The sequence below is a fragment of the Drosophila arizonae genome, chromosome 5 (assembly GCF_054131065.1).
Source record: "Drosophila arizonae isolate 15081-1271.41 chromosome 5, UAZ_ARI_1.0, whole genome shotgun sequence".
Lineage (NCBI taxonomy): Eukaryota > Metazoa > Arthropoda > Insecta > Diptera > Drosophilidae > Drosophila > Drosophila arizonae.
Window position 1 is genome coordinate 13,444,642 of NC_142925.1, and position 26,396 is coordinate 13,471,037.

The 26,396-nt window shown below is 42.3% G+C and overlaps 8 protein-coding genes and 1 long non-coding RNA gene across 17 annotated transcripts; 5 read left to right on the forward strand and 4 right to left on the reverse strand.

Annotated features, from left to right (window-relative positions):
* The first annotated feature begins 51 nt into the window (after nucleotides 1–51).
* Nucleotides 52–7,120, forward strand: Lis-1 (LisH and WD40 domain-containing Lis-1). 8 transcript variants are annotated; one of them, XM_089469818.1, is made up of 8 exons: nucleotides 52–173; nucleotides 3,938–4,049; nucleotides 4,116–4,416; nucleotides 4,476–4,632; nucleotides 4,692–4,869; nucleotides 4,931–5,066; nucleotides 5,219–5,570; nucleotides 5,633–7,120. In XM_089469818.1, exons 2-8 carry the CDS (start codon nucleotides 4,012–4,014, stop codon nucleotides 5,704–5,706), a joined length of 1,236 nt encoding a protein of 411 aa, XP_089325944.1. In that variant the 5' UTR covers nucleotides 52–173; nucleotides 3,938–4,011; the 3' UTR covers nucleotides 5,707–7,120. The 8 variants fall into 8 exon arrangements, with proteins under 8 accessions (XP_089325944.1, XP_017867083.1, XP_089325943.1 ...); XM_018011594.2 differs by having other exon boundaries at nucleotides 54–173; nucleotides 3,935–4,049; XM_089469817.1 differs by having other exon boundaries at nucleotides 80–236; nucleotides 3,935–4,049.
* On the reverse strand, nucleotides 2,315–3,495 carry LOC149268521 (uncharacterized). The gene is made up of 2 exons (XR_016270246.1): nucleotides 3,008–3,495; nucleotides 2,315–2,910 (listed from the first exon to the last, which is right to left on the reverse strand). It is a non-coding gene; the product is annotated as an uncharacterized LOC149268521 (long non-coding RNA).
* Nucleotides 6,260–8,508, reverse strand: LOC108616415 (uncharacterized). Its single transcript, XM_018011598.2, has 2 exons — nucleotides 8,191–8,508; nucleotides 6,260–8,134 (listed from the first exon to the last, which is right to left on the reverse strand). The coding sequence occupies exons 1-2, from the start codon at nucleotides 8,365–8,367 to the stop codon at nucleotides 7,574–7,576; spliced, it is 738 nt and encodes a 245-aa protein (XP_017867087.1). The 5' UTR covers nucleotides 8,368–8,508; the 3' UTR covers nucleotides 6,260–7,573.
* A 5-nt stretch (nucleotides 8,509–8,513) lies between these two features.
* On the forward strand, nucleotides 8,514–15,538 carry clu (clustered mitochondria protein homolog). The gene is made up of 7 exons (XM_018011590.2): nucleotides 8,514–9,051; nucleotides 10,409–11,573; nucleotides 11,629–13,966; nucleotides 14,030–14,155; nucleotides 14,223–14,438; nucleotides 14,509–14,720; nucleotides 14,797–15,538. The coding sequence occupies exons 1-7, from the start codon at nucleotides 8,874–8,876 to the stop codon at nucleotides 15,023–15,025; spliced, it is 4,464 nt and encodes a 1,487-aa protein (XP_017867079.1). The 5' UTR covers nucleotides 8,514–8,873; the 3' UTR covers nucleotides 15,026–15,538.
* Nucleotides 15,539–16,100: 562 nt separating this feature from the next.
* caly (ubiquitin carboxyl-terminal hydrolase calypso) lies at nucleotides 16,101–17,969 on the reverse strand. The gene is made up of 2 exons (XM_018011593.2): nucleotides 17,754–17,969; nucleotides 16,101–17,703 (listed from the first exon to the last, which is right to left on the reverse strand). The coding sequence occupies exons 1-2, from the start codon at nucleotides 17,896–17,898 to the stop codon at nucleotides 16,463–16,465; spliced, it is 1,386 nt and encodes a 461-aa protein (XP_017867082.1). The 5' UTR covers nucleotides 17,899–17,969; the 3' UTR covers nucleotides 16,101–16,462.
* A 186-nt stretch (nucleotides 17,970–18,155) lies between these two features.
* LOC108616416 (uncharacterized) lies at nucleotides 18,156–18,679 on the forward strand. 2 transcript variants are annotated; one of them, XM_018011599.2, is made up of 2 exons: nucleotides 18,156–18,291; nucleotides 18,385–18,679. In XM_018011599.2, the coding sequence occupies exons 1-2, from the start codon at nucleotides 18,160–18,162 to the stop codon at nucleotides 18,493–18,495; spliced, it is 243 nt and encodes an 80-aa protein (XP_017867088.1). In that variant the 5' UTR covers nucleotides 18,156–18,159; the 3' UTR covers nucleotides 18,496–18,679. The 2 variants fall into 2 exon arrangements, with proteins under 2 accessions (XP_017867088.1, XP_017867089.1); XM_018011600.2 differs by having other exon boundaries at nucleotides 18,160–18,261.
* A 134-nt stretch (nucleotides 18,680–18,813) lies between these two features.
* LOC108616417 (uncharacterized) lies at nucleotides 18,814–19,733 on the forward strand. The gene has a single exon (XM_018011601.2). It carries the CDS (start codon nucleotides 19,110–19,112, stop codon nucleotides 19,293–19,295), a length of 186 nt encoding a protein of 61 aa, XP_017867090.1. The 5' UTR covers nucleotides 18,814–19,109; the 3' UTR covers nucleotides 19,296–19,733.
* A 133-nt stretch (nucleotides 19,734–19,866) lies between these two features.
* On the forward strand, nucleotides 19,867–22,104 carry Lipt1 (Lipoyltransferase 1). The gene is made up of 3 exons (XM_018011595.2): nucleotides 19,867–20,469; nucleotides 21,199–21,660; nucleotides 21,730–22,104. The coding sequence occupies exons 1-3, from the start codon at nucleotides 19,867–19,869 to the stop codon at nucleotides 21,898–21,900; spliced, it is 1,236 nt and encodes a 411-aa protein (XP_017867084.1). The 3' UTR covers nucleotides 21,901–22,104.
* A 416-nt stretch (nucleotides 22,105–22,520) lies between these two features.
* On the reverse strand, nucleotides 22,521–26,341 carry Shark (SH2 ankyrin repeat kinase). The gene is made up of 6 exons (XM_018013255.2): nucleotides 26,123–26,341; nucleotides 25,951–26,027; nucleotides 25,224–25,640; nucleotides 24,638–25,168; nucleotides 23,377–24,574; nucleotides 22,521–23,301 (listed from the first exon to the last, which is right to left on the reverse strand). Exons 1-6 carry the CDS (start codon nucleotides 26,205–26,207, stop codon nucleotides 22,808–22,810), a joined length of 2,802 nt encoding a protein of 933 aa, XP_017868744.1. The 5' UTR covers nucleotides 26,208–26,341; the 3' UTR covers nucleotides 22,521–22,807.
* Nucleotides 26,342–26,396: the final 55 nt, after the last annotated feature.

Sequence of the window (26,396 nt, forward strand, 5' to 3'; positions counted from 1 at the left end):
AGCTGTTCAATTAATTTGGCACAGCCATCGATAAGCACCGTCATCGCCAAAGTATCGATAACTAAAATATGTAGAAGCCCTGGAACTAGTGCTGGTAAACAATAGCTTTAGCATCGATACGTCGAAAGCATCGAAAGATATTGGAAGCATTTCTCGCCGCGCTTCATTTCTGCGTAATTATTTCCCAATTAATTTAAATTAATATACTTTAAAAATATATAAAAGTAGCAAGCTCTGTAAGTATGCGTAATGTGCAATGAAAAACATGAAATCAACGTCACTGCACGGTCTGTAACGCATAATCCAAGTGTCGTTAATGCGACAGCGACGCACCAGCAGCGAAGTGTATGTAATGGGCAAATAGGGAAAAAAGAAAAAATTTGTCATATGTATGAACAGACTGGCAGTGTATTGGTGCGCGCTTATACGAGAGAAAGAAAATAAAACCCCGTTTAAAACGCAATAGGTTTGTGACAAATGTGCGTGTGATTGACAAATCTATTTGGACTTTTTCAATTTTGCATATTGCCACTTTTCTAAAACGCTGCCGCAGCGACGCTGACTGCGCTGCTCTTTCAAGATGGCCGTCGTAACAGTTTTTATTTTTCGTCAGTGTCAGTGTTGTTGTTGTTATTGTGTTTGAGTGTACGCTTGTATGTGAATGTGTATATATGTTTTGTTATTGAAAAGCAAAGCGAACAAGCAAAAGTTATGCAAATAATGCTGCATAAACTGAACTAAACTACTACAAAGCATGCAAGTGCAAAAACAAAAACAATTTGAAGTTCTTCCTCAGTATGCTTTGCTTTTCTTCTACAACAACCACCAAAGAGCGATGACACATCGCTCCCTGCGTCAGTTTTCGTGTCAGTGTATGTGTGAGTGTATATATGAGCCTATGTGTATGTGTGTGTTTTTGCGCATGTATCCTCCTACGCCTCCTGTTACCCCTGCTCTGGGATATGGAAAATGGATCGATTTTGTATCCAGAACAAATGGCAGCAGTAAAATCCGATTCCTTCGCCTGCCTCCAGCAGCTTTTTCAATTGGGCTAAAGTTAAAATAAACCAGTTCTGCAAATGCAGCTTGGTCGTGTCTCGGTAGAAATCTTGTTATTATTATTTTGTTTTTTTTACAGTTTTCCGTTTTGGGCCGCTTTGGCATTGGCCATCGCCGCATATACACTAAAAAACAAAACACATGTGGTATTTGGATCCCATATATAGTAGTAAAATTGTTAACAGCGCTCGCTGCAATTCCCAGAACGTGTGCAATTCGCTGAGCTAAGCTGGTTCTTCGTTCGGAGTGGATGGAGTCGCAAAGTCTGAGACTGACTGTGCAAATTGGCTGTAAATTGCTGCCGTTGCCATTATCTATGAAGTCTGTTTTCTGACACTTTTAGCCCTGTCTTTCTTGTCTGTCGACTCTCGCTCTCTCTTTCTTTCTCTCTCTATTTCTCTTTCCCTCCACACTTGTCTTATCTTGCTAGAATGCCTGTTCATGAGCTTTTACAGTGTTTTACAATTTACATGTGTTGTGTTTTATCCGACTTTCCCAGCTAAAGGTTATTGTAAATCCGAATTAATTCAGACTTGTGTCTAGACACTTTGTTGGCTAGTGTTGTAGTTGCTAATCGATACTCGAAAACTTTTACTTATTCGCTGCATTGCCAAATTCTCAACATTACCAACACTGGCAAAGCGTGAGAAAAGCACGCAAATGGCAGCCAAGTGCACATAAGCAAGTGCAAGGTCTCTCTCAGGCGCTCTGTTCATGCAGCTCGCTCCCTGGAGAGAAGAACTGCGCGATTGCCCGTATCCTTATATATATGCATGTGTGCATGTGCATTCACATATGTAATGCTGACATCAGATTCCCATTCCGCATAAACTAGCAACTACAAATGCCTTGGCAATTTACAATTCAAATTGGAATATTAAATACCCCTTTGTGTGAGAGTATATTTGTGTTAGTTCGTACATATATTATTTTGTATGGCTGGTAACCCTTTTTTCGCAGCGTCAGTGAACGCCTTTCAAATCTTGTGCAGCGTGTGACCCAAACGCCCCCGTCTAGCTATTTCATTGCTGCTGCTGTTGTTTTTGTTGCTGTTGTGGAACACCGTTACTAGCTCTACCCACACAGTTACATGGCTGGAAGTTACAAGGCGCATGTCTGTGTATTGGAATGCTGGCCCCAATAAGAACAAAACGCACGCCCGGTTGCCACAACACAACGGTTGTTGTCGCTGTCCGGCATTATCCACCTACTTACATCCATCCAACCCACTCGCGTTCCGTTAATACTCGTGACGTTAGCGTTGTCTATTTCTTATTTAGTTTATTGATTTTATTTTATATTTAGATGCGCAGTTAATGGTCGCTGCGTGTCTTTTAGTTTGAGCAGGTCCCAACAGCTGATAAAGGCTGACTTTGCTCTCGCAATGTGTTCAAAACGCGCGTGACTCATGCCTAGTTTCAATGCCGTCGTCGTTGCAAAAAAAAAAAAAGCAGATTTCATCGCTTGAACTCGTTTGGCTAGTTTTTTTTACAGTAAAGAGTATATAGACAGATATGCTGCCCTCCGCTATAGCAGCTAGTTCAAAAATCGGTAAAATATTATTCGTGATGGATAAGCGTCCAAAAATAATCTGAAAACGTCATTTCCTTGTTGCGAGTATGTGTATGCATATATATACATATATATTTATAAACTTCGTGTATGTGTGAATAGTCTAAGCTTTGACTTTTTCGTGTGTCTGTCTTTCTCTTTCGTTTTGCGTTATTTACTTATAAGAAGTTGCTTGAACTACCGCTAGATGTTGCTAATTGGCTTTGTCAGCGCTTGTAACTTTGCTATGCGACTTTGGCAACGTGGAAAGCATACACAAATGTGTCGTCAAATGCTTATCTAGAAAAAATGAAGAGAAACAAATCACGTTATGCTTTCGTTGATTTTTTTTCGCTTAGATTCGTTTAGTTTGATTGGTCGGTTTATTGCGTGCTACCTGCGTTTTGTTATTGCCTGTTGCCTATTGTTGACCACCTTGAGTTAATTGAATTGCTCTTGCCATAGCCAACAACAACATGTACTTATTTTATACATGGCTTACGACTTAAAGCAACTACTACAGCAACATCGAGTCGTTTCCAATGTTGCTTTGTCTATTTTGGAAGCTGTTTGATTATTCTATTCGAATAGAGTTAATGCAGTTATCGATGTGTCAATAGTAAGCACAGGGTTGCATATTTGCTGCAATCTGATTGGCTGGGTCTTTAGAGATTTGCAGACAATGCGCACTGTAATTGCGACCACATGAACCGAAAATATTTTTGTGTGCCAGAAACACACAAACGAAACAATTTCTGAGGCTCTGTTGATAATTATGTTGATCATCATGCAGCACGCTGTGAAACAATGAAGAAGAGGAAGATGATAAAGGGAGGTCGAATTGAAGTAAGAGCAGATTAATGTATGCATGTCGAAGATGCGGCGCTATGGGGCAATATTGCCAAAAACAAAAAGCTAAATATTTAATACTCAGCTTGAAGTGTCTGACTCTAAAATACCCTGTGGAGACCGATAAATATAGTTGTAGTGGTCGATATATTATATAAGTACTTGTTTAATGAGAAAATTAAGCGAGAGAAATTTATAATACTAAATCTTTAAATATTAAATCTAGGTTCTCTCGAGTGTAGACCATATATATATTCGGTCAGATTTACCTATTAAATACCTCGTCGATTAGTATAAATACTCTTTGTTTACGAATTTCTGTATGTATAGGGTATAACTATGCGGGTGACTTGCCTCTTTGCGAAACTTGCCTTTTCATATTTTTTGTGGAACCAATTTCCTGTTCAGTCATTCATGTATAATGCTTGAAGCATTTGTCTGTATTGTTGTTTCTCTTTGTTTCCTCCCTCAATAGCAGTGCACTAGAAGACGGCAGCAACAAATCGAGGCATTAAGCAACAGAATTGAAGCTCGCCTAAACTGAAGAACAGCATGAAAATGGTGTTGTCGCAGCGGCAGCGCGAGGAGCTGTAAGTAATCCACCAGAAGACAGTCAGAAACAGCCTCAATAACATTGTCTATATATAAATTTTTAGTAACCAAGCGATTGCCGACTATTTGGGCTCAAATGGCTATGCTGATTCATTGGAGACCTTTCGTAAGGAGGCAGATCTCAGCACAGAATCGGAAAAAAAGTATGGCGGGCTATTAGAAAAGAAATGGACATCGGTCATACGACTGCAAAAGAAGGTCATGGACCTAGAGGCTAAGCTAACCGAAGCTGAAAAGGAGGTTATCGAGGGTGCGCCCACAAAGAACAAACGTACGCCCGGCGAATGGATACCCAGGCCGCCAGAGAAATACTCACTAACAGGACATCGAGCCAGCATAACGAGGGTAAGTAGAGCATTTGCATCAACAGAGTAGAGCTTGTTCAATAATTACATTTTATACAGGTTATATTTCATCCAATATTTGGACTCATGGTCTCGGCCTCAGAAGATGCCACCATTAAAATTTGGGATTTCGAAACTGGCGAATATGAGCGTAGTCTGAAAGGACACACAGACTCTGTGCAAGATGTGGCATTTGATGCGCAGGGCAAGCTTTTAGGTAATTTAAGCACTTAAATAAATTATTCTTATCTTCAATTCACTTTCTTATCCCTATAGCCTCCTGCAGCGCTGACTTGTCCATTAAACTGTGGGACTTTCAACAAAGCTACGAGTGTGTGAAAACCATGCACGGTCACGATCACAATGTATCCTCGGTGGCCTTTGTACCCGCCGGCGACTACGTGCTATCCGCATCGCGTGACCGCACCATCAAAATGTGGGAGGTGGCCACAGGGTCAGTATTAATATATATATATGTAATACATATATTAATTTATTTTTATCTAATTTACCAGGTACTGTGTAAAAACTTATACCGGGCATCGGGAGTGGGTGCGAATGGTGCGCGTGCACATTGAAGGCAGCATCTTTGCCACATGCTCAAATGATCACACAATACGCGTTTGGTTGACAAATTCAAAAGACTGTAAGGTGAGCATGCAACCAAATTGAATCCTTACAAAGGAGAACGGAAATGAAGCGAATCAACTGGTTTTTGGGGTGGTTGATCCAATACAACTTCATGTGGCTTCCAAGGCAATAAGAAAATTTGTGCGACTAACTAATTTAAATATATTCGTTAGGTTGAATTACGCGATCATGAGCATACGGTGGAATGCATTGCATGGGCGCCAGAGGCTGCCGCATCAGCGATAAATGAGGCAGCCGGCGCTGACAACAAGAAGGGTCACCATCAGGGACCATTCCTGGCATCTGGCTCACGCGATAAAACCATACGCATTTGGGATGTCAGCGTTGGACTGTGCCTGCTCACATTGAACGGGCATGACAATTGGGTGAGGGGCTTGGCATTCCATCCCGGTGGCAAATATCTGGTATCAGCCAGTGATGACAAGACCATTCGGGTCTGGGATTTGCGCAACAAGCGATGCATGAAGACGCTCTATGCGCATCAGCATTTCTGCACATCCATTGGTAAGTGACACACGCTGCATTCGCACAAACTCAATTTTGTAATTCACAATATTTTATTACAGATTTTCACAAAGCGCATCCGTATGTCATCTCTGGTAGCGTAGATCAATCAGTTAAAGTTTGGGAATGTCGTTAAGAATTCAGCAGAAATGATTTGCTTATTTCTCAATTTAAACATAATTAATATATCTACAATATTTATATATATATATATAGATATATATGTTTGAGTATACACAGTCTCAGCCACCTTTACCAGATGCATCAATGCGAATTATATATGTATATTTCAAAATATATCTATCTATATATTTATATATACATATATATATATCTATATATATATATGAATATGTATTATGTATGTCTAAAGTTTAATCCGAGCAAGCAGCAAACGCAAAAACAGCGAAAGAAACGAAATATTTATTAAATGTATGGCCTCCTAACCAACTAGCTTTCCTACCTACCAACTATACAAAGTACATGCATATTTATATACATATATATCTATATATATATACCTTTAAATATACATACGATTACTATTAATTTAAATGCTGTGTAGACTCACGCGCCTCAACAAATATAAAAGAAAAACAAAAATTAATAAGATAACAAAAGCACGCTCGCTAGCCGACAAAAACTTAAGATCTGTAGTTGAATTTTCCAATAGTTTTCTTGTGAGTGTGAAAAACAATTTGCAAAGCACTTAAAAATTAAAAAAGAAAAAAATTAAATACACATGCATATAAGAACAATTGTACGATTTAAAATGTTTATGTCAAAATCCAAAATGCTAAAAAAAAAAACCACACGCAGTCTGTGTAGACACGAAACTTAACGATGTTGTCATTTCTAAATTTTTGTTGCATATAAGCGCATATTAATAGATTATTATAATATATATGCCACGCCCTCGCGCAATATTTAAGAAAATTCAAGTTCAATCAACAAGAAAATAAGCAGCAAGAAATGTATTCTTCTTACACTTTCTATTTGTAGAGCGAACGATTTAAAAAAAAAATGTTTTTATTGAGAATTACTTCGCATTTTATGCAAATGAAATTGAGGTAATTTTAATATAAAAGAACACAAGAAAATATAATGATAAAGAACGCTTTTACAATTATTTACGAATACAGCTCCCAAGTTTTGTGTTCTTTTTTTTGCAAAAAGGATTTAAACAAAAACACAATACAAATAAACTTATAATGAAAAATTTAATGTGTACAAGTTTAAGTTTGCTTTAAGTTCAAAAAAATATGATTTACTTTAGTAAAATGCTGCAAATTTAATTTTAATATAATTGTTCATAAGTGCAAAGGCAGAAGAAATATAGTATATATGTATACATTATTAACTATTTGTGGAACATTTGAAAATTTCGTAAATACACACTCAGAAATGAAGACGAAGAAGTGAACAACAGGATTATGGAAAAGAAAATAGAAAGAAAGAAAAAAAATACAAATTGTAAACAATAAATTTGCTTCTTCAGAGAAACAAAAACGACAAAAATCAATAATTAAAGACATTTTTAATGCCCAGTACCCAATGCATATAATTTCTATTTAATATAGCGCCCAAATGCAACGCATGCTCGGACGCACTGGGTACAGGGTATAATTTAGTCGAGCACATTCGATTACAACATATAATCGATATATATATATATATTCAGAGCACTCTTACACCTATCTTTTCTAGCATAAGCTATGGGAATCACAATTTAAACAAAAATGAAATGCAAAAAACGCTTCTCTCATCACCAAAGCTGCTTTAAACGACGGCCTGTTATACCGATAAGCCACACAAGATGCAATCGATACAGCCAATTATAATTATAATTGCAATTATATCGCTGCACAAACTGGTTAATATATATAAATATATATACATACATAACATGAATAAATCCATACATTTGTTTCACTTAATAACCACTAGCTATATTTTTTATAATGGGTACAAAAGGTTAATAAAATAGAATGTTTTAAATTACGTCAAGTGTCTGCCTTGGATGATTCAGCATCCGCATCAGCTGTGGTATCTTTCTCTTGGTTTCCAGCTTCAGCAGGTGCATCAACAACTATTTCCCTTTCTTCATTAGAGTTTGTAGCTTCCGCTGACGCTATAGCTGTTGTTGCTTCCTCCTTGACTTCGCTTTCTGTATCCGCTTCAGTTCTTGTCTCAGCGTCGTCTTCAGATCCACTTCCACTCGACTCAGCATCCACTTTCTTCTCTTCGTTTGGTTTCTGTTCGCGGGGTCGTTTTGCACGTTGCTTCTTCTTAAGCCGCTTCGCACGCTTTTTTGCAGTACGCTCTTCAGCTGCTTGCCTGTTACTATCTAATTTTTGTTGATAGGCCATGTCGGCAGCCTCTCTCAGACTTTGGTTCTGTATGTTCTTCTGACGGGCATATTCTTTGCGTCGCAGATGACGATAGACGTGGAATTCACCAGAACCGGCGCCAGCGCTGCTGCCCATTACATTGCGCACAAAGGTGGGAACTGACGACATGTAGTCACGTTCTCGCCGCTGTTCTGGTATAATAACTGGCTTTTCCTGTCAAAATATGTTCAATAAGTTATTGTTTACACTAAAATATTGATAAAACGTACTGGATTTTTCATTAATTTTTCCAGCTTCAATCTTTGTAGATCTGTAGCACTTTTAATATACGGCCCCACTGGTTTGGGTTTTTCATCATTGTCGCTGTCTTCGGAGTCTCCATTCTTTTTCTTTTTTCGAGGTCTGTTTTCTTCTGGCTCTTTAACTAAATTTTTAATCAGCGACATGTTTGTTGACAAACGTCATTAAGTTTTTTCTTTTTTACTATTCGCGTGTTGACGTTCAATGGTGACTGGTCATTGAGAATACCAAAAATACCGAATTTTATTATCGTTAAATAAATCTATTATATCAGTAGTTTGATTCGGTCACACTGGCGGATTCCAGCTGAAAAACAACGCGTTAATTTACAAATTAACGACTAAAATCGTAGTTCAGTGTTGTGTGTTAACGCTAACGTAGCCAAAGATATAATTGTCATATGTTTACAAACATTTACCCGGACAATAAATCCTCGTTTATATTAGATATTCTAGTTATAAATCAAAATCACATACGCGCAATCGGTTTGAGCGCAGTGAGCAGAGCAGGGCATAAAGCAGAAGGCAAGAGCAAGCAAGCAATCAGCAGTCGCCAGAGCAGCGTTGAGTTGTGTAACACGGCAGCGTGAACGTGTAATAGAATTAGAATTTGGATTTGGGTTTTTGTGCGCTAAAACAGAAACATACGCAGCATGGCGCTCGAGATTGATGCAAAAAATGCGGCGGCGGCTGCGACTGGCGACGGTGGTGCCCCTGGCAAGGCCAAAGCCAAGGAGAACAAGAGCAACAGCAACAGCAACAACAATAATGTACCCGCAGCCGGCGAAAAGAACTTGGTCAATGGCAGCAGCGCCGCTCCGAAGAAGAAAGGTGCGTTAACTATGATATTTTCGATCAAAGCAACCGACCCCCCCACTCTCTAGCCATACCCATTCTTGCACTTCCGTTTTTATATGTGCTAATAAAACCAGTAAATGACAATGTTAACTGTTAAAGGCGATATTTTCGAGAACGAATAGTCCATCACATAACATTTTTACGTTACGTAATGTATTTTTCTATAATGCTTTAAATGTGGCCTGCTCGTCTGTTCGTTTATTGCTGGGCGCTATTGACGTTGCCTCCGCCGCGTGCGTTTCAATTGCATTTGTATAAGTGGGAGTTACGTACTGTGTACAATGCGGTGCGTGTGAGTATAAGTGCTCATGCGTTTTCTTGAAGCATGGCAACGCGCACATACATTCACATGTTTATGTGTCGTTGCTCCTATGTTCATTAACCCCCTGCGGCGTCGAGTTAAGTGAATCTTTAACCTACAATTACCACGTGCTTGCTAAACGCACTCACTTTCGCATGCAACAAACAAACAAAAGCCGCACGCACATACACTCACATAAACAATATATCGCCTTGGTAATTATGTAAATCATGTTTTTCTTCTTCTTCGATATACTACACCTACAACAAAATGATCCCAAGCATAAGTTTCTCTCTCTTTCTCTTTCTCTTTCTCTGTCTCTGGTTGGATATCAGCACTTAATCTACCAGATTTGTTTATGAAATTAGGTTTCGCTGTAATTTGTAACTGTGCTGTAGAAATTAACATGGCTCTGTGAAAAAAAAGATGTCGGATTATTCACTTGAGATTTGAGTTAAATTTAGCGGCTGCATTCTTGCAACTCAGTCTTATCAGCGTTTGCTGTGACTCGGTTTGTTTGCTTTTCTCTTGTTTTGTTTTACAGCGAACGAAACATGTGTGCTTGATTGTGTGTGTGTGCGTAAGTCGCCATGTGTATGTGCATGCAGCCGGCTACAGTGAATGGCAAAAGTAAATGCTCGCTGAGCACTGTTATGTAACAAATGAGCCAAAATGTAGGTGAGGTCAGGTTATTGGGATTAGCAAATTTCGGAACTTAACTGGTTTAATTAAAATATCTCGATTAATATATAATTGCACATCACACCTATATATTTCGTCATCTTATGGGATTGTGAGCCGAAACCCTAATCGCTGTCAGAACCAGTTCGACATGCAATCGGAATTTGAGTATATATTGCAATCTTTGTTATTTATTCCAGTAATACACTTTATAAGCTGCTAAATTTAACTAATTCATGCACTATTGGTGAGAAAACCTCATAAATAATTTAGAAACATTTGCTCATTAGATTTAACCTTTGACCACTATTTGAATAATAATTCGTGTTTTTGTTTTTTAAAATGCAGGCAAGAAAAATCGTAACAAAAGCCCACCGCAGCAAGATGCATCAGCAGCGAGCGCTGCTCTCAGCAATGGGCACGCCGAGAAGGCATCAGTTAATGGAGATGCCGCCGATGCCAATGCAAATGTGCTGGATAAGAAAGTTGAAGAAGAGGGAGCAACAGCCGCAGCAGGAGCAACCGAAGCAGCAGCAGAGGTCGGCTCATCAGGTGATGGTGGAGCTGCTACCGAGGGCGAAGCTGCTGCATCTGGCGAAGATGTTGATCTTGATGCCTTACATGATGTTGGTATAACTGTCAACATCAGCAGCCCTGGCGCAGATGTGCTGTCCGTGCAGCTGTCGAGCATGGAGCTGGTACAGGAGATTCACCAGCTGCTAATGGATCGGGAAGAGACATGCCACAGAACTTGTTTCTCCCTGCAATTGGACAATGTAACGTTGGATAATTTTGCTGAATTAAAAACCATTGAAGGGCTGGAGCAGGGCTCCACCATACGCGTTGTTGAAGAGCCGTACACAATGCGCGAAGCACGAATCCATGTACGCCATGTGCGAGATCTGCTGAAAAATTTAGATCCGGCCGATGCATACAACGGCATCGATTGCACCTCGCTAACATATTTAAATACCATCACACAAGGCGATCTCCTGGACAAGAAACGAACACGTCCCGACTCTGTCGACTGCACACCGCCCGATTATGTGATACCCGGTGTTCGTGAGCCGCCGCTATTGCCACTGCATCCTAATATTAAGAATGCAAAGGGCCCGCAGGCGCTCAAAGTGTTGACCACATCGGCATGGAATCCACCACCTGGGCCACGTAAGCTGCATGGCGATCTGATGTATCTGTATGTGGTCACCATGGAGGATAAACGCTTTCACATCTCTGCCTGTTCCAAGGGCTTTTATATTAATCAATCCACAGACGAATGCTTCAATCCGAAACCGGATAATCCTAGCCATTTGAGTCATTCACTCATCGATCTATTGTCGCACATTTCGCCGTCGTTCCGTCGCGCCTTCCAAACTATACAGAAGCGACGAACGATGCGACACGCCTTTGAGCGTGTGGCGACGCCCTATCAGGTGTATCAGTGGTCAGCGCCCCAATTGGAGCACACTGTTGATGCCATACGTGCCGAAGATGCCTTTAGCTCCAAACTGGGGTAAGTCTCAAAAAGCTAGTCAATGCTCTGATATTCAATAAATCTTTTACTTCAGGTACGAGGAGCATATACCCGGTCAGACGCGCGACTGGAACGAGGAGCTGCAGACGACCCGGGAACTGCCACGCAAGACACTGCCAGAACGCTTGCTGCGCGAGCGTGCAATCTTTAAGGTTCACGGAGATTTTGTGACGGCTGCAACACGTGGAGCCATGGCTGTCATTGATGGCAATGTATTGGCCATTAATCCCGGCGAGGATCCCAAAATGCAAATGTTCATCTGGAATAACATATTTTTTTCGCTGGGATTCGATGTGCGCGACCATTACAAGGAGCTGGGCGGCGATCATGCTGCTTTTGTAGCGCCTCGATATGATCTGCATGGTGTGCGTGTGTATAATGCTGTGGATATCGAGGGTCTGTATACCCTGGGCACAGTTGTTATTGACTATCGTGGCTATCGTGTGACCGCCCAATCCATTATACCTGGTATACTGGAGCGTGAGCAGGAGCAGTCGGTTGTCTACGGCTCGATTGACTTCGGCAAAACGGTGCTCAGTCATCCCAAGTACTTGGAGCTGTTGCGCCTCGCGGGTAAACACTTGAAGATCTTGCCCCATTCGGTTCTGAATGAACGTGATGAGCCAGTGGAGCTGTGCTCCTCTGTCGAATGCAAGGGAATCATTGGAAACGATGGCCGACACTATATTCTCGATCTATTGCGCACGTTCCCACCAGATGTCAACTTCCTGAAGCTGCAGGATGTGCAGCTGAGCAAGGAACTGACGGATATGGGCTTTCCCATTGAGCATCGCCATAAGCTTTGCTGTCTGCGCCAAGAGCTGCTTGAGGCATTCATTGAGGATCGTTATGTGACGTTCATTCGCATTGCTGCAGTGCATTTGCAGCAGCTGAATGCCAAAAAGCAGGCTGAGAAGGAGCTGCCTTCCATAACGGAAAAACAAGAGGAACCAGAGAAGGAGCAAGCGAAAAAGAGCAGTGCGGAGCAGACAGAAAAGGAGAAGGAAAAGGATAAGGATAAGGAAGACGAGCAGAAAGAATCCAAACCCAGTCCCACTGAGACGAAGAGCGCCGAGGCCATGGTCAATGCCATTCGTGAGGCTCAATCAAATGTGGCCGTCTCGAATGAGATACAAGCTGCAGAAGTTGTAAAGCGCGCATGCGCCGCTGTGGGCTCACTGAAGGAGAAGGAGTTTGATTTCCGCTTCAATCCGGATGTCTTCTCGCCAGGCATACGTCACGTCGATAGCCCCGAGAGCGGCGTTCAATCTCTGGCTAAGCAGAAGCGTCTCGTGCAGGATGCAGCCGAATTTCTAGTACTCAAGCAAATCCCCGCCTTCATCAAGGAGCATATGGCACACTCCTCGCCGCCCATCGATGGACAGAGTCTCACTGAGTCCCTGCACAGCCATGGCATCAACGTGCGCTACCTGGGCAAGGTGATCAAGATGCTCGGCCAAATGCCGCGCATGGACTACTTGCATCGCATCGCCATTCTCGAGGTGATTGTGCGTGCCACAAAGCACATTTACTACACCTATATGCAGAGCACCGAGCCACTGCATCTCTCGGCGGCGATTAGCCATTTCCTTAATTGCCTGTTGACCACTGGGCCGGTGAATCCCGCCGTCAGCAGCGAGGAGGTACACAAGAAACAATCGCGCAACAACGGCGGCAAGCACAACAAACACAACAAATCAAACAAATCGGGCAAGCCCCAATCAACATCGGCTACAGCCGCCACACAGAATGGCCACAGCTCCACATCAGCCAATGGATCGGCCAATTCTGCAGCCAACACTGCATCGAACAGCGGCAGCAGCAACTACGACTGGACGCTGGTCACACCACGTTCCTTGTGGCAGCAGATACGCAAGGAGATTAAAAGCTATTGGAACTGGGAGCTGGACTGCGATTCCATTGAGAGCGCTTGTGCCAAGTATGGCCTGTTGCGCATCAGCTTGTTGCGCGCCTTCTGCTTGAAGGTGGGCATCCAGGTGCTGTTGCGTGAATACAACTTCGAGTCGAAGCACAAGCCCACCTTTGGTGACGACGATATTGTCAATGTGTTCCCGGTGGTCAAGCACATTAGTCCAAGAGCCACAGATGCCTATAATTTCTATACAACGGGACAAGCCAAGATCCAACAGGGTTTGCTCAAGGAGGGCTACGAATTGATCAGCGAGGCGCTCAATTTGCTGAACAACGTTTTCGGAGCTATGCATCAGGAGAATGGCTCCTGTCTGCGTATGCTGGCACGGCTGAGTTATCTGCTTGGCGATGCTCAGGATGCGTTGGCCATACAACAGCGCGCAGTCATCATGAGCGAGCGCGTCAATGGCATTGATCATCCATCAACTATACTGGAATACGTAAGACATAATTATAATTAGATATGTATATATGTTAAATGCATTTCTCTTTTCTCTCTGCAGACACATTTGTCGCTTTACTCCTTCGCCAATGGACATGTGGGCATGTCGCTGAAGCTGCTCTATCGCGCACGCTATCTGCTGGTTCTCATTTGCGGCGAGGATCATCCCGAGGTGGCGCTCATCGATGTGAGTGGACGAACTTAGCAGGCACCGCAGTTTATCTTTAACTTTGTTTATTTCTCTCTCTGCACAGAGCAACATAAGTTTGATCCTGCACGCGCTGGGCGAATATGAGCTCTCATTGCGTTTCATTGAGCATGCTCTGAAGCTGAATCTGAAGTACTTCGGCAACAAAGCAATGCACGTGGCCGTCAGCTATCACCTGATGGCGCGTATTCAATCCTGCATGGGCGATTTTCGCTCAGCTTTGAACAACGAAAAGGAGACCTACTCCATCTACAAGTCACAGGCAAGCTGATTGATGTGACGCATTTGCAACGGGCTGTTTGACTAACTCTCTCCGACTTTTCATATTATAGCTTGGCGAGAAGCACGACAAGACACGTGAGTCGGCCGAGTGCCTGCGTCTATTGACACACGAGGCTGTTGCCCTGCAGCGCAAGATGAACGACATCTACTCCAATGGCAAGCTGACAAGCGACCTGCCACCCATACACATAACGCCGCCCTCAATGGGCTCTGTACTGGAAATGCTGAACACAATCAATGGTATACTCTTTGTGCACATCAGGTGGGCAATTGATTGCATATAATTCATATTATTGAATATGCTTCATATTTATATTTATCTCCCTCTCAATGTGCAGTCAAAAGGATATTGTAAAGGTGCGTAGCCAGATCGAAAAGCATTTGAAGACGAGCGACGAGAGTGGCCCAAACGATGACAATGAGGTAACCGCTGCTCTCAAAACCTTTGTGGCTGCTATCAACTACAATGACACTGAACAGCCTAAGGAAGGTTCAGAAGTGGAAGGAGCCACAGCCACGCAGCTTACAAATGGAAGCGAGGATTCGACCACGACGGTTTCAAGTTGAATGCAGACAGATAAAAAGCAACAGATATGAATGTACACAACGAGCATTCACAATTTACATAAATGAAAAACAGCACACACAAAAGAACAAAAAAAGAAAAAAACACATACACATTCAACATAGAAGTCACAAAATTGTCAACTCTGTTGTCCAGCATGTTAGTTTCTCAATATTTCATTTTATTTCGTGGACTGAGCAAAATTCGCAACAACAAAGTGTTTTTACTTCCAAAAAAGAACCTAAATGGATAATCCTACAAAGATATACAAAAGAAAACAAAAACCAAAAGAGGGAGAAAAAAGTAGTATAAAATGTTAAGAACATAATAAAATAAAGCGTAATTCTTTATGATTGTTTTCTAAAGGCTGCTCTTGTACTGCTCACATATGAAAAGTTAAATTTAACTATACATATATATAAACCATGTACGGCCATATCCTTAGCAGATATAAGGCTTGAAAAACATTTTAGCTTTAGTCTATCAAAAAGAAAAAAAAAAAAAAAAACATGAAACACTACATCCTCCTAATCATCACCAGCTTTATAAAAACAAAACTTTTGTTAAACATTTGCCTTATTTTCATAGTTTATAAATACATACATAATACACATGAAAACATAAAAAACTATATATATATATATAGCTAGAGTGCATTGTTTTTGTTTTGTTGAACAACAAATATTTACATAATTTAAGTTTGCGCCGAAGCATATGGAAATGGTTCTTTATTCTGTTATATAAATACCATATAGATATATAGAAATATATATATACATACACATATGTCACACATACACACACTCGTACATTTTCGTACTTGAAACATTTAAAACCATGAACAAAAATGTTTTTTATTATTAAATAAAAAGAAAAAAAGATCAAATAAAACAGAAACCAAAAATACAGCAATCGGAAATTTAGATGTAAATAATAACCAATTTTAGCTAATTAAATAAATTAGGTGTATAGTTATATACAGCTTCTTAAGGATGTTTTTTAATTTTGATAAGCATGTCATTATTGGCAATTTATTTAATTTTTTATTACGACTGACGAAAAAAGAAAACAATTGAGTCGAAGAAAGAAGTTGAGATTATATTTATCAACTATAACATCAGTTACATTTCTAGTGACGCAAATTAAATAGTAATAAGTGGATACAAATTTTGATAGCTAGGACATCTTCCTGATGGAAGAATTTTAATGGAACCATGAAAGATTTCACTAAATATATAAAAGTTCTAGTTTAGACAATTTTTAGTGAATAATATATAATAATATAACATATATATATATAACATATATATATATATATATATATATATATATATATATATATATATATATATATATATATATATATATATATATATATATATATATATATATATATATATATATATAGTTTAGATTAGTTTAGTTTATCTTAATGCGAATCACTTGCGCTTTCTGCACTTGTTTCGCCCCTTTCGTCTACGACCCGGTGTCTTCCCAGGTGACTTTCCATTCTTCGCAGCTTGCGATTGTGGCTGTTGTTGTTGCTGTTGCTGCTGTTGTTGCGGCTGGGATTTTCCTGCTGTGGCATTCGCAGCGCTGTTTGCCGTATTAGCTGTGGCGGCGCTGCTCTGTTTGCTGAGTCGATTCGCGGCGCTCTGTCCACTTATCTTCTTGGTGGGCAGCAAATGCTGGCTGACTAGCTCGCCAAGCACGCCTTGGTGTGCTAGCATGGAAAGAAACGTGCAGATGAATTTGTCATAGTTGTGGGTGCGACGACTGGCGTCTACTTTGAACATTTGCCGCCGATCGTTCTCATCAGCTAAATGCTGCTCATTGATTGCGATTTCCGTATCAAGGTTCTTGAGCAGTGATTGCAGGTCGCGTGCTGTAAAGGCACTCGGCTCTAGCAGCGTATTGGGCGTATCCGGACGCTGCTGATCGTCGCCCTGCTCATCCGCTTTGAGCAGCTTCTGCAGTGTGCCCGACACAATGGCTTGATTGGTACGTAACATCTTTAGCTTATGGGTGATGGCGATACGACGATCGGGCACAACGGCCATCAGATTAAAGCGAATGTCTTGCTCACCAGTCGCGATGCCCAAACGATCAGCCATTACGCGACGGAACTTGTCCGTCCAATCTTCATGCTCCTCCCAGCAGCCATGATTCATTGGATACGGCTTCAGTCCATCCAGCTCGAACAGCTGCCCATTGATGGGCACAAAACTAACAAAATGAAATGCTTCCCCTGTAAATCGACAACTGGCCACACCAGCACCTGTACGTTCCAGACGACGACGCGCTTGGGGCATGGCATGCGAGTTGTGGGCGCATGCCAATTCTGGTGTATTGCCAATGGCCAAACCCTTGTTCTCCGGGCTCATGCCCTTAGTGTGAGCCTTGAGGCGACTCAACGTTTCGCCCAGCTGCAGATTGTTTTCGTTGCAGTTGAGCAGCACAGAGAGCAAAGCATGGGTAGCACAGCTATTGGGCACCACCTGCTGGGCAAAGAAGATGCTTGAGATGGCTTCCTCATCCTTGACAAATATCTCGGCCGTTGTCTCTACAATTTTTCGGCGTGCGCGACGCTCTTCGATCCAGCGAAAAAGAAAAATGAAGCCGTATGGACTTTCTATAGGCTTTTGTAAGTCATACACCTCTTCGACTTGTACGTCGTGACCTGCAATAATTATATATAGTATACTGACCCTGTCAATTCAATTTACTTACAGCCAAAATCTTCTAAGAGCAGCGTAAAGAGACCCGGATCTGATTCTAGCTCTAACCACCCATCGGCTAGCTGAGCCATGGGCAGTGCATTGTTGTTTGAGGCGCTGCCTGCAGCTGTGCTGGTGCCGCCGGCTGCGACATTCATTGCGCTGGCCAGCTTGAAGATAATTTTCACACAACTTTTTCCACAATTATCAAATAACAAACAAAAATTTGTTTTTCTGCGCTGCAGACCTGTGAGTGGCAATGTTTCGTTCGCTTGTTATCGCTCGGTGTGAATGGTTCTACTATAAAACGGTGTGGCAACTTTGCTTTAGGATTTACAGTCAGCTGTTTTGACGTAACTCTCGCTCGGCATATTACTGTCTATTAAACAAAACCGATTTTAAATAAGAGTATTTTAAAAATGGTGCGTTTAAATATAGTCCAGCTGACAAAACGTGTGCCTCTCATCCAATTTCGGAAGGGAGGTTCAGCTTTGACCAACAAACCAGCGGCAAGTCAACAGGCAAGTTCAAAGGATTCCGGAGCCAAAAAGGTTAACTATGTAGCCCATTAACTACATAAGGCGATGCACGATATGCATAGATTTCTAGATTTGGTTCCTAATATTTCATTAAAAATCCAACAGACTTCTGGAGGACCAGCAATTGAGGATTGGGAATTGCCTGCGCGCTTCGCCCGCAAGCCGATCGATCCCTTGGAGGCAGAGTATATCAACAATGGCGGAATACCCAATTGAAATGGTTCTCGAAGCACTGCTTAAAATAAATTGTAATAGTAAAGCCTTGTAAACACATCGTAATGTATTGCTTGTATGCTTGACAGCTGTTTTGACATTCACAAGCAAACCTAGCCATCATATGTTTTGTATAAATTTTGGTAAAGTTAATTAAATTACAAGAATTTCCAAATGTGTTGCCAAATTCAACGTTAGTATTGATATTTAAATTGTATGTTACAAGACCATTTTGAAAAGCTTTCTGTTAAGTGTGGAGCATATCTGTTAGCTAGACAGCTGTTATGCCTGGTGCTCGAAATTGCCATTCCAATAGGTTTGTCAGTGCTTATCTTGCGCCAATGAGAATCAGACGTGACTGCTGCGTACAACATTTACCGTTGCCTGAACAGTCTTTGTGTCAGTGTTTGTTTTGTGTTACACCGCGTTCGTTCGCTTCATCCCCCGCATAGTACAAACATTCGAGTGGAAAATTTTTTCAATTTTCAAGGCGGTATCCACCGATTTGCTATAATTTTGTATATTGTTGGGCTTATTGCGTAGCAGAAGTGTGTGCTCACTGATTGGCCAGAGGTTGGCCTAAATTCCTGTCGACTGTTTAGACCGTTCATTCTTGGATGGGTGTAAAGCGTAGTATGCAAGTGAACTGGTGCAACAACAAGGACTGTTTGGGTCTTCGTAAGCGTGTCTGCGGATTGCATCAAACCTGGAAGTGGCTTCACCAGACGCCCGCCCTGCACGAATACCTCATCTCCGCTAGCTCTGTGGCAGCAGATACCCAGGTCCCAGCCAGCGCGCTCTAAAGTCCAAAATAACAAACGGCCAAAATCAAGAAAACATATATACATATAATAAAAAGCAATAAACCAAAAGAAGGAATACGAAAAAACAGCGTGCTGAGCGACAAAAAAAGCAACAAAGAAAAAATAAGCTAAAATAGAAACGCTACAAATAATAACTAATACGCACACACCTAGCCATAGACAACATATAGACTTTAAAATTCAATCTAACCTAACAAAAAGAAGAAGCAGAACAGCGGCAGTTAAAACAGCGACAAAAAAACAACTACAATAACAACATATCAATTAGCGACTGACGGTGACCTTGTTGTTGTAACAGCGAACGCAAATAGTAAGCAAGTGCATTGCCGTTGTCTGATTGCAAAAGAGACAGAGAGCAAGAGCGAGTGAGAGCGGCATAGCAACAGAGCCCATAAGCTTCCTTGTAAGAAGAGCGACGGCAACAACAATAACACAGCGCTGCATCGAGTTGTGCAATAAAAATAATAAAAGACGATCACAGCAAAGGAAAAGAGAAGAAAAGTAACAGCTGTTCCCGTTTTGTGGCTGATTGTTAAATTACATATTTAAAATGAGCATATTACTGCGTCGTAATTCGAGCCAGCTGCGCTTGCTGCAGCGCCTGGGCGCAACGTCAACCGAAATCACGCGGCTCGCCTCAGATAACAATACAACTCCATCTACTACATCTACTACTACTACAACAACAACAACACCAACGACTGCAACAAAAACATCGTCGTCGACTGGCAAAAGGGTCGCAGCTGTGGCCGACGCTGATATCAAGAAATCGGTTTTCATCTCCCAATCGAATGACATTTACACGAATCTAGCTCTCGAGGATTGGCTCTATAGGAACTTTGACTTTAGCCATCATCATGTCTTGCTGCTGTGGGCCAATCAGCCATGCGTCGTCATTGGCCGTCATCAGAATCCCTTCACCGAGGCGAACGTCTCCAGGCTAATGGAACGCGGCATTACGCTCGCACGTCGCAACAGCGGCGGCGGCGCGGTCTACCATGATCCGGGCAACCTCAACTGCACGTTTTTTACGCCCCGCGAGCGCTACGATCGCAAATACAATCTGAACATTGTGACGCGCTCGCTGTTCCGCGAGTGGGCCATCAAGGCGGAGATCAACGATCGCGACGATATTGTTATCGCCAACAAAAAGGTTAGACATGTGGCCAAATCTACGCAGCTCACACTCTTATCAGCTCAATTGACAAACAAACATCTGGCCAGGCCTGGCCCGCAGTTCAAACCGGCTTAGAATAGCTTTCAGCTTGATCGCGGTGAAGATAGCGAAAATAGTTCGCAAATTTTCCATACAATATGAAAAGTTCAGCATTTTTTCGCTCTTCTTTACCCTTGCTGCAGAAAGTCAAATATATATATGTACATATTCATATGTATGCTCCGTTTTCGTATGGACAGTCGTAGCCAAATTCATATATACATACATATACTATATTGAATTCTTTCTTTCTTTTCAATTATGTATGTAACTTAGGTCTGTTTTTTGTCTTTTCTACGAAGGCAAGAAATTATTTTACATATTAATTTTTATTATATTAATTTAAAAATTCCGCATTATATTTGAGTTTATCTAAAAAAGGATAAGCTAAAGTTCTTTAGACTACCTTTGTAGGTAGAGTCGCCCCGTATTTCATATTTGTATGTATGTATATTGTTTTTGTATGATTGACGGACTACATTGACTTCATATATATACAATATTTTATATCATATTGTTTTGTTGCTATAGCAACAATCTATCAAACTCAATCTGCAAGGGCGTTCTATCTACGCCAGCCAACGTACTATCAATTTTACTAATTTTGAGGCTTATCTGTTCGAAATTAATTTGCAATCATTAAAACTATTTTTTATTATTTTTCAGATTTCGGGCACGGCTGCTAAATTGGGTCGTCCCAATGCTTATCATCATTGCACCATTTTGGCCACGGCCAACAAGTTGCATCTGAGCGAGTCGCTGGTTAAGGAGAAGGTCAATTATATTAGCCGCGCCACGGCATCGGTGCCATCGCCCATACGCAATCTGGCCGATGTGAATCGCAACGTGAATGTGCAGCAGCTGCTCTCGGCCGTGGGCTATGAGTATTTGCGGACCGCAGCAACGTCCCTGGAGGATGGCGGCAGCACGCAGACAATGAACCAGCGTGGCTTTCAGCTGATCAATCCCACAGAGAAATGGTTCCCCGGCATCAACGATCTACGTGCCAACTTCAGCTCTTGGGATTGGGTCATTGGCAAGACGCCGAAGTTTACTGTCGAGAAGGAGCTCGAGCTGAAGGGCAATGAGAGTGGCATGAAGCTCAAGCTGAATGTCGAAGTGGAAGCTGTAAGACATTATCTGCAATTGCTTCAATACGTTCCAAGTTTCTAAGGCATTGTTCTCCTTCTCTTGCAGGGTCTGATGACTAAAATCTCTCTTCAGCTGCCGCAAAGCGAACAGCTGGTCCCGGTGGTTACTCCGCTCCAGGGCCAGGCATACAATGAGCAGAACCTGAACGGCATCATGGACGCCCTCAAGCTGGTCTCCACCTCGAATGTGCAGCAGGCGATGAACGGCTCGATTTGATATTTGATCTGCTAATCCCATACATTTGAAGCCTTTGTTTTTGGCCTTTTTATTATATAGTTGCAACTTTGCTTTATATACACATTATGATCTATAACTGATCTAAATACCTGAACTAACATAGAACGTAAGCACATTAACAACTTCTATAAATATTCAACACATTTTATATCAATTTGCAATAAATGCTCTAAATGAAATGTATCTGAAGAAAACGGCAATTACTTTCGGGCCGTCAACTAATATAGCTGAAGTAATTGAACGAATATTCAATATCCAATCAATTTACAATGTTGCTTTATCTACATGATGAGCTTAATAAGCTTCATTTATGTAGCTTTTAAGGTATATAATATATATATTTTGTATTGAATTTGTAATAAATGTGTTATATGAAACCAACATAAAACTATTGCATATTTTCAGCCGGCTTTACAAAATGCTTGCTTTACAGATTGCTGTTAAATTTGAGCATGTTAAGGGGTATGCAACGAATTCCTTAACAGTTTCTTTACAGATTGCTGTTAAATTAGGTCATGTAAAGGGACTGTTGTGGAAGAAGACGCTGCTAAGAACCGAAATCCAATAAAAGACTTATTTATGTATAAAAATCATTTGCATAATGGATAATTGTTATAATATAATGTAAGGCACTTGTTCGCTATTTGACACAAATTGTTTACAAATATGTAAAATACATTTAAAAATATACATATATGTTATATATGGTACAAGTAGTTATACAGATGCATGTATGTATATAGAGGCTGCTCTTAGTATATCGGTCAGGATATGTATGGAAAGAAGCGAGCAGAAAAGTAAAATAATACGTTAGATGAATACATGTAGTAGGTGTAAAAGAAATTGCACAGTTTGAAGGAAATTATATATAGAGTAAAGCTGATGTCTAGATATGCACCGATTGGACCAGCTCTGGAAGATTCTGATACTCGGGACCACGATTGAAGAACTCCTTTAGATAAGCGAAGGTGGGCCGCTCTCTGGGATGATAGTTCCAACAGCTTTGCATTACCGCATAGATGTACGCCGGACAGACTTTTGGCTGTGGCAATCGCTGTCCGCTGTCCACCAGCTTGATGGCATCCACATTGGATATATCCCCGTAGGGCGGTGCGCCCAAAGAAAACATCTCCCACAATGTGACGCCAAAGGACCAAACATCGCTCGCATGCGAGAAAATGCCATTGTTGAAGCTCTCCGGCGCATACCAGCGGATCGGCCAGCGTCCCCCTTGAGTGAAATGATATTCATCGCTGCCCGCACTCAAGGAACGCGACATGCCAAAGTCGCTGATCTTGGCCTGCTGTCTGGAGGTCAGCAATATGTTCCTGGCGGCCAAATCGCGGTGCACAAAATGCTGCGTCTCCAGATAATGCATGCCTGGAAGATTAGAAGAGTATAATCAATCATGCGAAATAAGTAAACAGAGAAAGGGAGCAAATGGAACACACTTACCGCAGGCTATTTGCGAGGCCCACAGCTTCAGCTCGTAGTTGACCTTGACCTCGGTACTGTGATCCAGAATGTACTGCAGCATGGAGCCCAGTGGTGCCAGTTCTTGCACCATCATCAGCATCTCGCCCTTCGAGATGCCAATTAGACGCACAATGCACTTGTGCGCCAGTCGCATCATCACAGATGCTTCGCGCAGAAACTCTTGCTTGTTGATCGCCTGCTGCTCCTCGTCGCGCAGTGTCTTGATTGCCACCTCCAAACGATGGCCATTCGCTTGTCGTAGCCAACCCTTGTAGACGGAACCAAATTCGCCAGCACCGATCTCACTCTCTAGCTCCAGTTGGTCACGGTTTATAAGGAACCGTTGCTTGGCTGCCTCCAGTTCCGCGCTGCTTAATCCAATTGTTCCAGCTCCGGCTCCGCTGCACTTGCGTTGCAGATAGCTGGCCATTTCACTCTCGGTGGAGCCAGTGGATATCATGGAGTCCAAGCGTAACATATGTTTGCCATCCAATTGTTTGACCTCCTGGTCCAATAGCATGTGCACATCTGTGGTAGGCAAATAGCCATTCGATGTTAGTTCAGCGAGACGTTCCCTCTCAATGGCCACATCGCTCTTGGTGTAGTACTCCACCTCGTCCTCAGTCTTGTTGGCAATGGGTGGCAGATCGATTGGCGTATTGTTCCGCGGCACATTGTACACATCGCCCGCATCCACATTGAAATTGCTGAAATCCGTTGAGAAGGAGAGATTCTTTAGCATGGGGACTGCCGCCTGCAGTTCCTCGGCTGCAGCCACCAGGCTGACGCTGCTCTCCGAATCGCTGCGCTTGTTCTTCGTTTTGCTCTTGCGCAGACTGTTCATGTCGAAGAGACTCTTCTTGGGGCTTACGATGCGCAGCGTATTGAACATGGAGCTGCTGTTCTCTTTCTGTTTCTTCTTTGTTATGTTGTTGTTTATGGTCAAGGCAGGCGGGTGCTTGCTGGAGCCGCTGGGAAGCGGACTGATTGGTGGATTTTCACGTAACTTGTGTTTGGGACGTGGTATGGTGGCAAACGATGGCAGCTCCGGCTTGGGCTGCGGCGGCACAGGATACTTTAGGCTCACGGGCAGGCCGTAAGAGAAACGCATATAATGCGCCACCAAGTGCTCCAAGCTGGGCCAATAGGGGCCATCATCAATGTACATATATTTTGACTGCCAAGCAAATGGAGAATTCATTACATAATTCTAATTAAATAGTAAATCTAATTTCCTTACCCCATTCGAGGTCAGCTTGTTGCCGTTCTGATAGAGATCCGCTTGTGAGATGAGAAAGTTTTTGACCACCTGATCGCCGAGCAGCGTTAAGACATAGCCCGATGCTGCCGGCGATTCAGAGTAACGTACCAGAAAATAGCCGGAAGTGTCCAGCGGCTGATCCGTGCTGATCTCACGCGCATGCTGTTGGGCATAGTTCTTGAGTATGGCCACTGCCTCGTCGCGCTTCAAGGTGCCATGATACCACAGCTCGCGACTCGTGTTAGCTGGCGGCAGCTTGTAGTTGAGCAGAAATTGTTCGACTGCCGTCTGTTCCGCCTCTTTGGCCAGATCGAAGGGAAACTCACCAGCGCTGGTCCGTGGCAGCAGTGGAGCATGTGCGGCCAGCAGCTCCTGCACCGCTTCCAGATTGCCATACTTGGCAGCCTCATGCAGCGGCACATGGCCGTTCTCAATGTTACGGCACTGCACGTTCGCATTTGCGGCAATCAAGGTGCGTATGAAGCTGGCATCCTTCTTGCGACAGGCATACTGCAAGAGTAGACAATATTTTAGTGGCGTACTGGGATTATAATGCCATACTTACATGCAGAGGCTGCCAGCCGAACGAATCGGAGCTATTCACTTGGACGCCCGCATCCAGTAGCAACTTCAGTATGCCCTCATTGCAATTGATGGCAGCCAGATGCAACGCCGTCTGGCCATCCTTGTTCTTTGCATCGAAATTGCGATTGCCGCACTTCAGTAGTTCAATTACCACCTTGCTCTCATTCTTGCTGGTGGCACGGTGCAGCAGGTTTGTCACGCCCTGGCTTCGAGTATTAGGTGGCGGTGGATCACCAATGAGAGGTTGTGCTAGCTTCGTAATCAGTCCATTTGGCTCCTGCTGATAGTATTTCACCAATGTCTCCAAGCCATGCAATATCTTAGTTTGTCCCTTGTCATCGATAGAGAAGAAGGCGTCTTCGCCGTGACGTCGGATTTGATAGTGACAGACCTCGCCCTGCAACAAATGTGCAGTAAATTATTCACATGCGTAAAGACAACCTGTTGTCATACCCAGTACATAGAACTAGTGGCTATATTGACAAATTTTTACGTATGAATGTTTATGTCTAGCCCTCAGCAATTAAAATGAGCTTTTCTTAATACATCAACATAGCTAAATAAAGTTTAGGTTAATGCTTGTTATATAGTGCCACTGACACTGTGTTCTCTGGTCAGTGATAGTGCTTAGCAAGGGACTTGCATATAGGGTATTTGTTAGTCGTGCAACCTATATTAGCTTAGCTCTGTTGTTGTGCGTCATTTACCTGATAGAGCAGACTCAATACAAAATCGCCAGCTGCCGTGCTACTCTCCCGCACCAGAAATGTGCCATCCTCGCAACCTGTGACAATTAATAAAATAAACAAATTGAATTTTCTTAATATTGGGGCGAGTCTTCTACATACACATAGACATATCTTTTTTTCTGGTACGCACCTTGTTTTAGCAAATCGTCAGCGGCCTCGCGTGTTAAGCGGCCGTGGTACCATTTCATTTGATCATCACGCGGGTATGCTGCCATTTAAAGTCCATGCAATGTTTTGTACTACTGTTCAAATTATAAAAATAAACTTAATAAAAAAATAATAATAATTATCAGCAATTCTGCCAGGGTGCAGTGTTGCATTCTACAAAACAATCGGCAAAGCAACAGGTTATCGTGATCGCCAGCTGGCAGCTATCGAGCAAATAGTTGATGCAGAACGCTAAC

Excerpts from the sequence above, each read along its gene's own strand:
- caly (XM_018011593.2), bottom strand. The coding sequence starts at position 17,898 with ATGAATGTCGCAGCCGGCGGCACCAGCACAGCTGCAGGCAGCGCCTCA. Across the intron at positions 17,704-17,753 it reads GCTCTTAGAAGATTTTGGCT|GTCACGACGTACAAGTCGAA; the intron begins GTAAGTAAATTG and ends TAATTATTGCAG.
- Shark (XM_018013255.2), bottom strand. The coding sequence starts at position 26,207 with ATGGCAGCATACCCGCGTGATGATCAAATGAAATGGTACCACGGCCGC. Across the intron at positions 26,028-26,122 it reads TGACGATTTGCTAAAACAAG|GTTGCGAGGATGGCACATTT; the intron begins GTGCGTACCAGA and ends TAATTGTCACAG. Across the intron at positions 25,641-25,950 it reads TATTGAGTCTGCTCTATCAG|GGCGAGGTCTGTCACTATCA; the intron begins GTAAATGACGCA and ends CATTTGTTGCAG.
- LOC108616415 (XM_018011598.2), bottom strand. The coding sequence starts at position 8,367 with ATGTCGCTGATTAAAAATTTAGTTAAAGAGCCAGAAGAAAACAGACCT. Across the intron at positions 8,135-8,190 it reads AAAAATTAATGAAAAATCCA|GAAAAGCCAGTTATTATACC; the intron begins GTACGTTTTATC and ends ATATTTTGACAG.
- LOC108616417 (XM_018011601.2), top strand. The coding sequence starts at position 19,110 with ATGGGTGTAAAGCGTAGTATGCAAGTGAACTGGTGCAACAACAAGGAC.
- Lis-1 (XM_089469818.1), top strand. The coding sequence starts at position 4,012 with ATGAAAATGGTGTTGTCGCAGCGGCAGCGCGAGGAGCT. Across the intron at positions 4,417-4,475 it reads ATCGAGCCAGCATAACGAGG|GTTATATTTCATCCAATATT; the intron begins GTAAGTAGAGCA and ends CATTTTATACAG. Across the intron at positions 4,633-4,691 it reads TGCGCAGGGCAAGCTTTTAG|CCTCCTGCAGCGCTGACTTG; the intron begins GTAATTTAAGCA and ends TTATCCCTATAG.
- clu (XM_018011590.2), top strand. The coding sequence starts at position 8,874 with ATGGCGCTCGAGATTGATGCAAAAAATGCGGCGGCGGCTGCGACTGGC. Across the intron at positions 11,574-11,628 it reads GCCTTTAGCTCCAAACTGGG|GTACGAGGAGCATATACCCG; the intron begins GTAAGTCTCAAA and ends CTTTTACTTCAG. Across the intron at positions 14,721-14,796 it reads ATACTCTTTGTGCACATCAG|TCAAAAGGATATTGTAAAGG; the intron begins GTGGGCAATTGA and ends CTCAATGTGCAG.
- LOC108616416 (XM_018011599.2), top strand. The coding sequence starts at position 18,160 with ATGGTGCGTTTAAATATAGTCCAGCTGACAAAACGTGTGCCTCTCATC. Across the intron at positions 18,292-18,384 it reads AGGATTCCGGAGCCAAAAAG|ACTTCTGGAGGACCAGCAAT; the intron begins GTTAACTATGTA and ends AAAATCCAACAG.
- Lipt1 (XM_018011595.2), top strand. The coding sequence starts at position 19,867 with ATGAGCATATTACTGCGTCGTAATTCGAGCCAGCTGCGCTTGCTGCAG. Across the intron at positions 20,470-21,198 it reads TTGTTATCGCCAACAAAAAG|ATTTCGGGCACGGCTGCTAA; the intron begins GTTAGACATGTG and ends ATTATTTTTCAG. Across the intron at positions 21,661-21,729 it reads TGAATGTCGAAGTGGAAGCT|GGTCTGATGACTAAAATCTC; the intron begins GTAAGACATTAT and ends CTTCTCTTGCAG.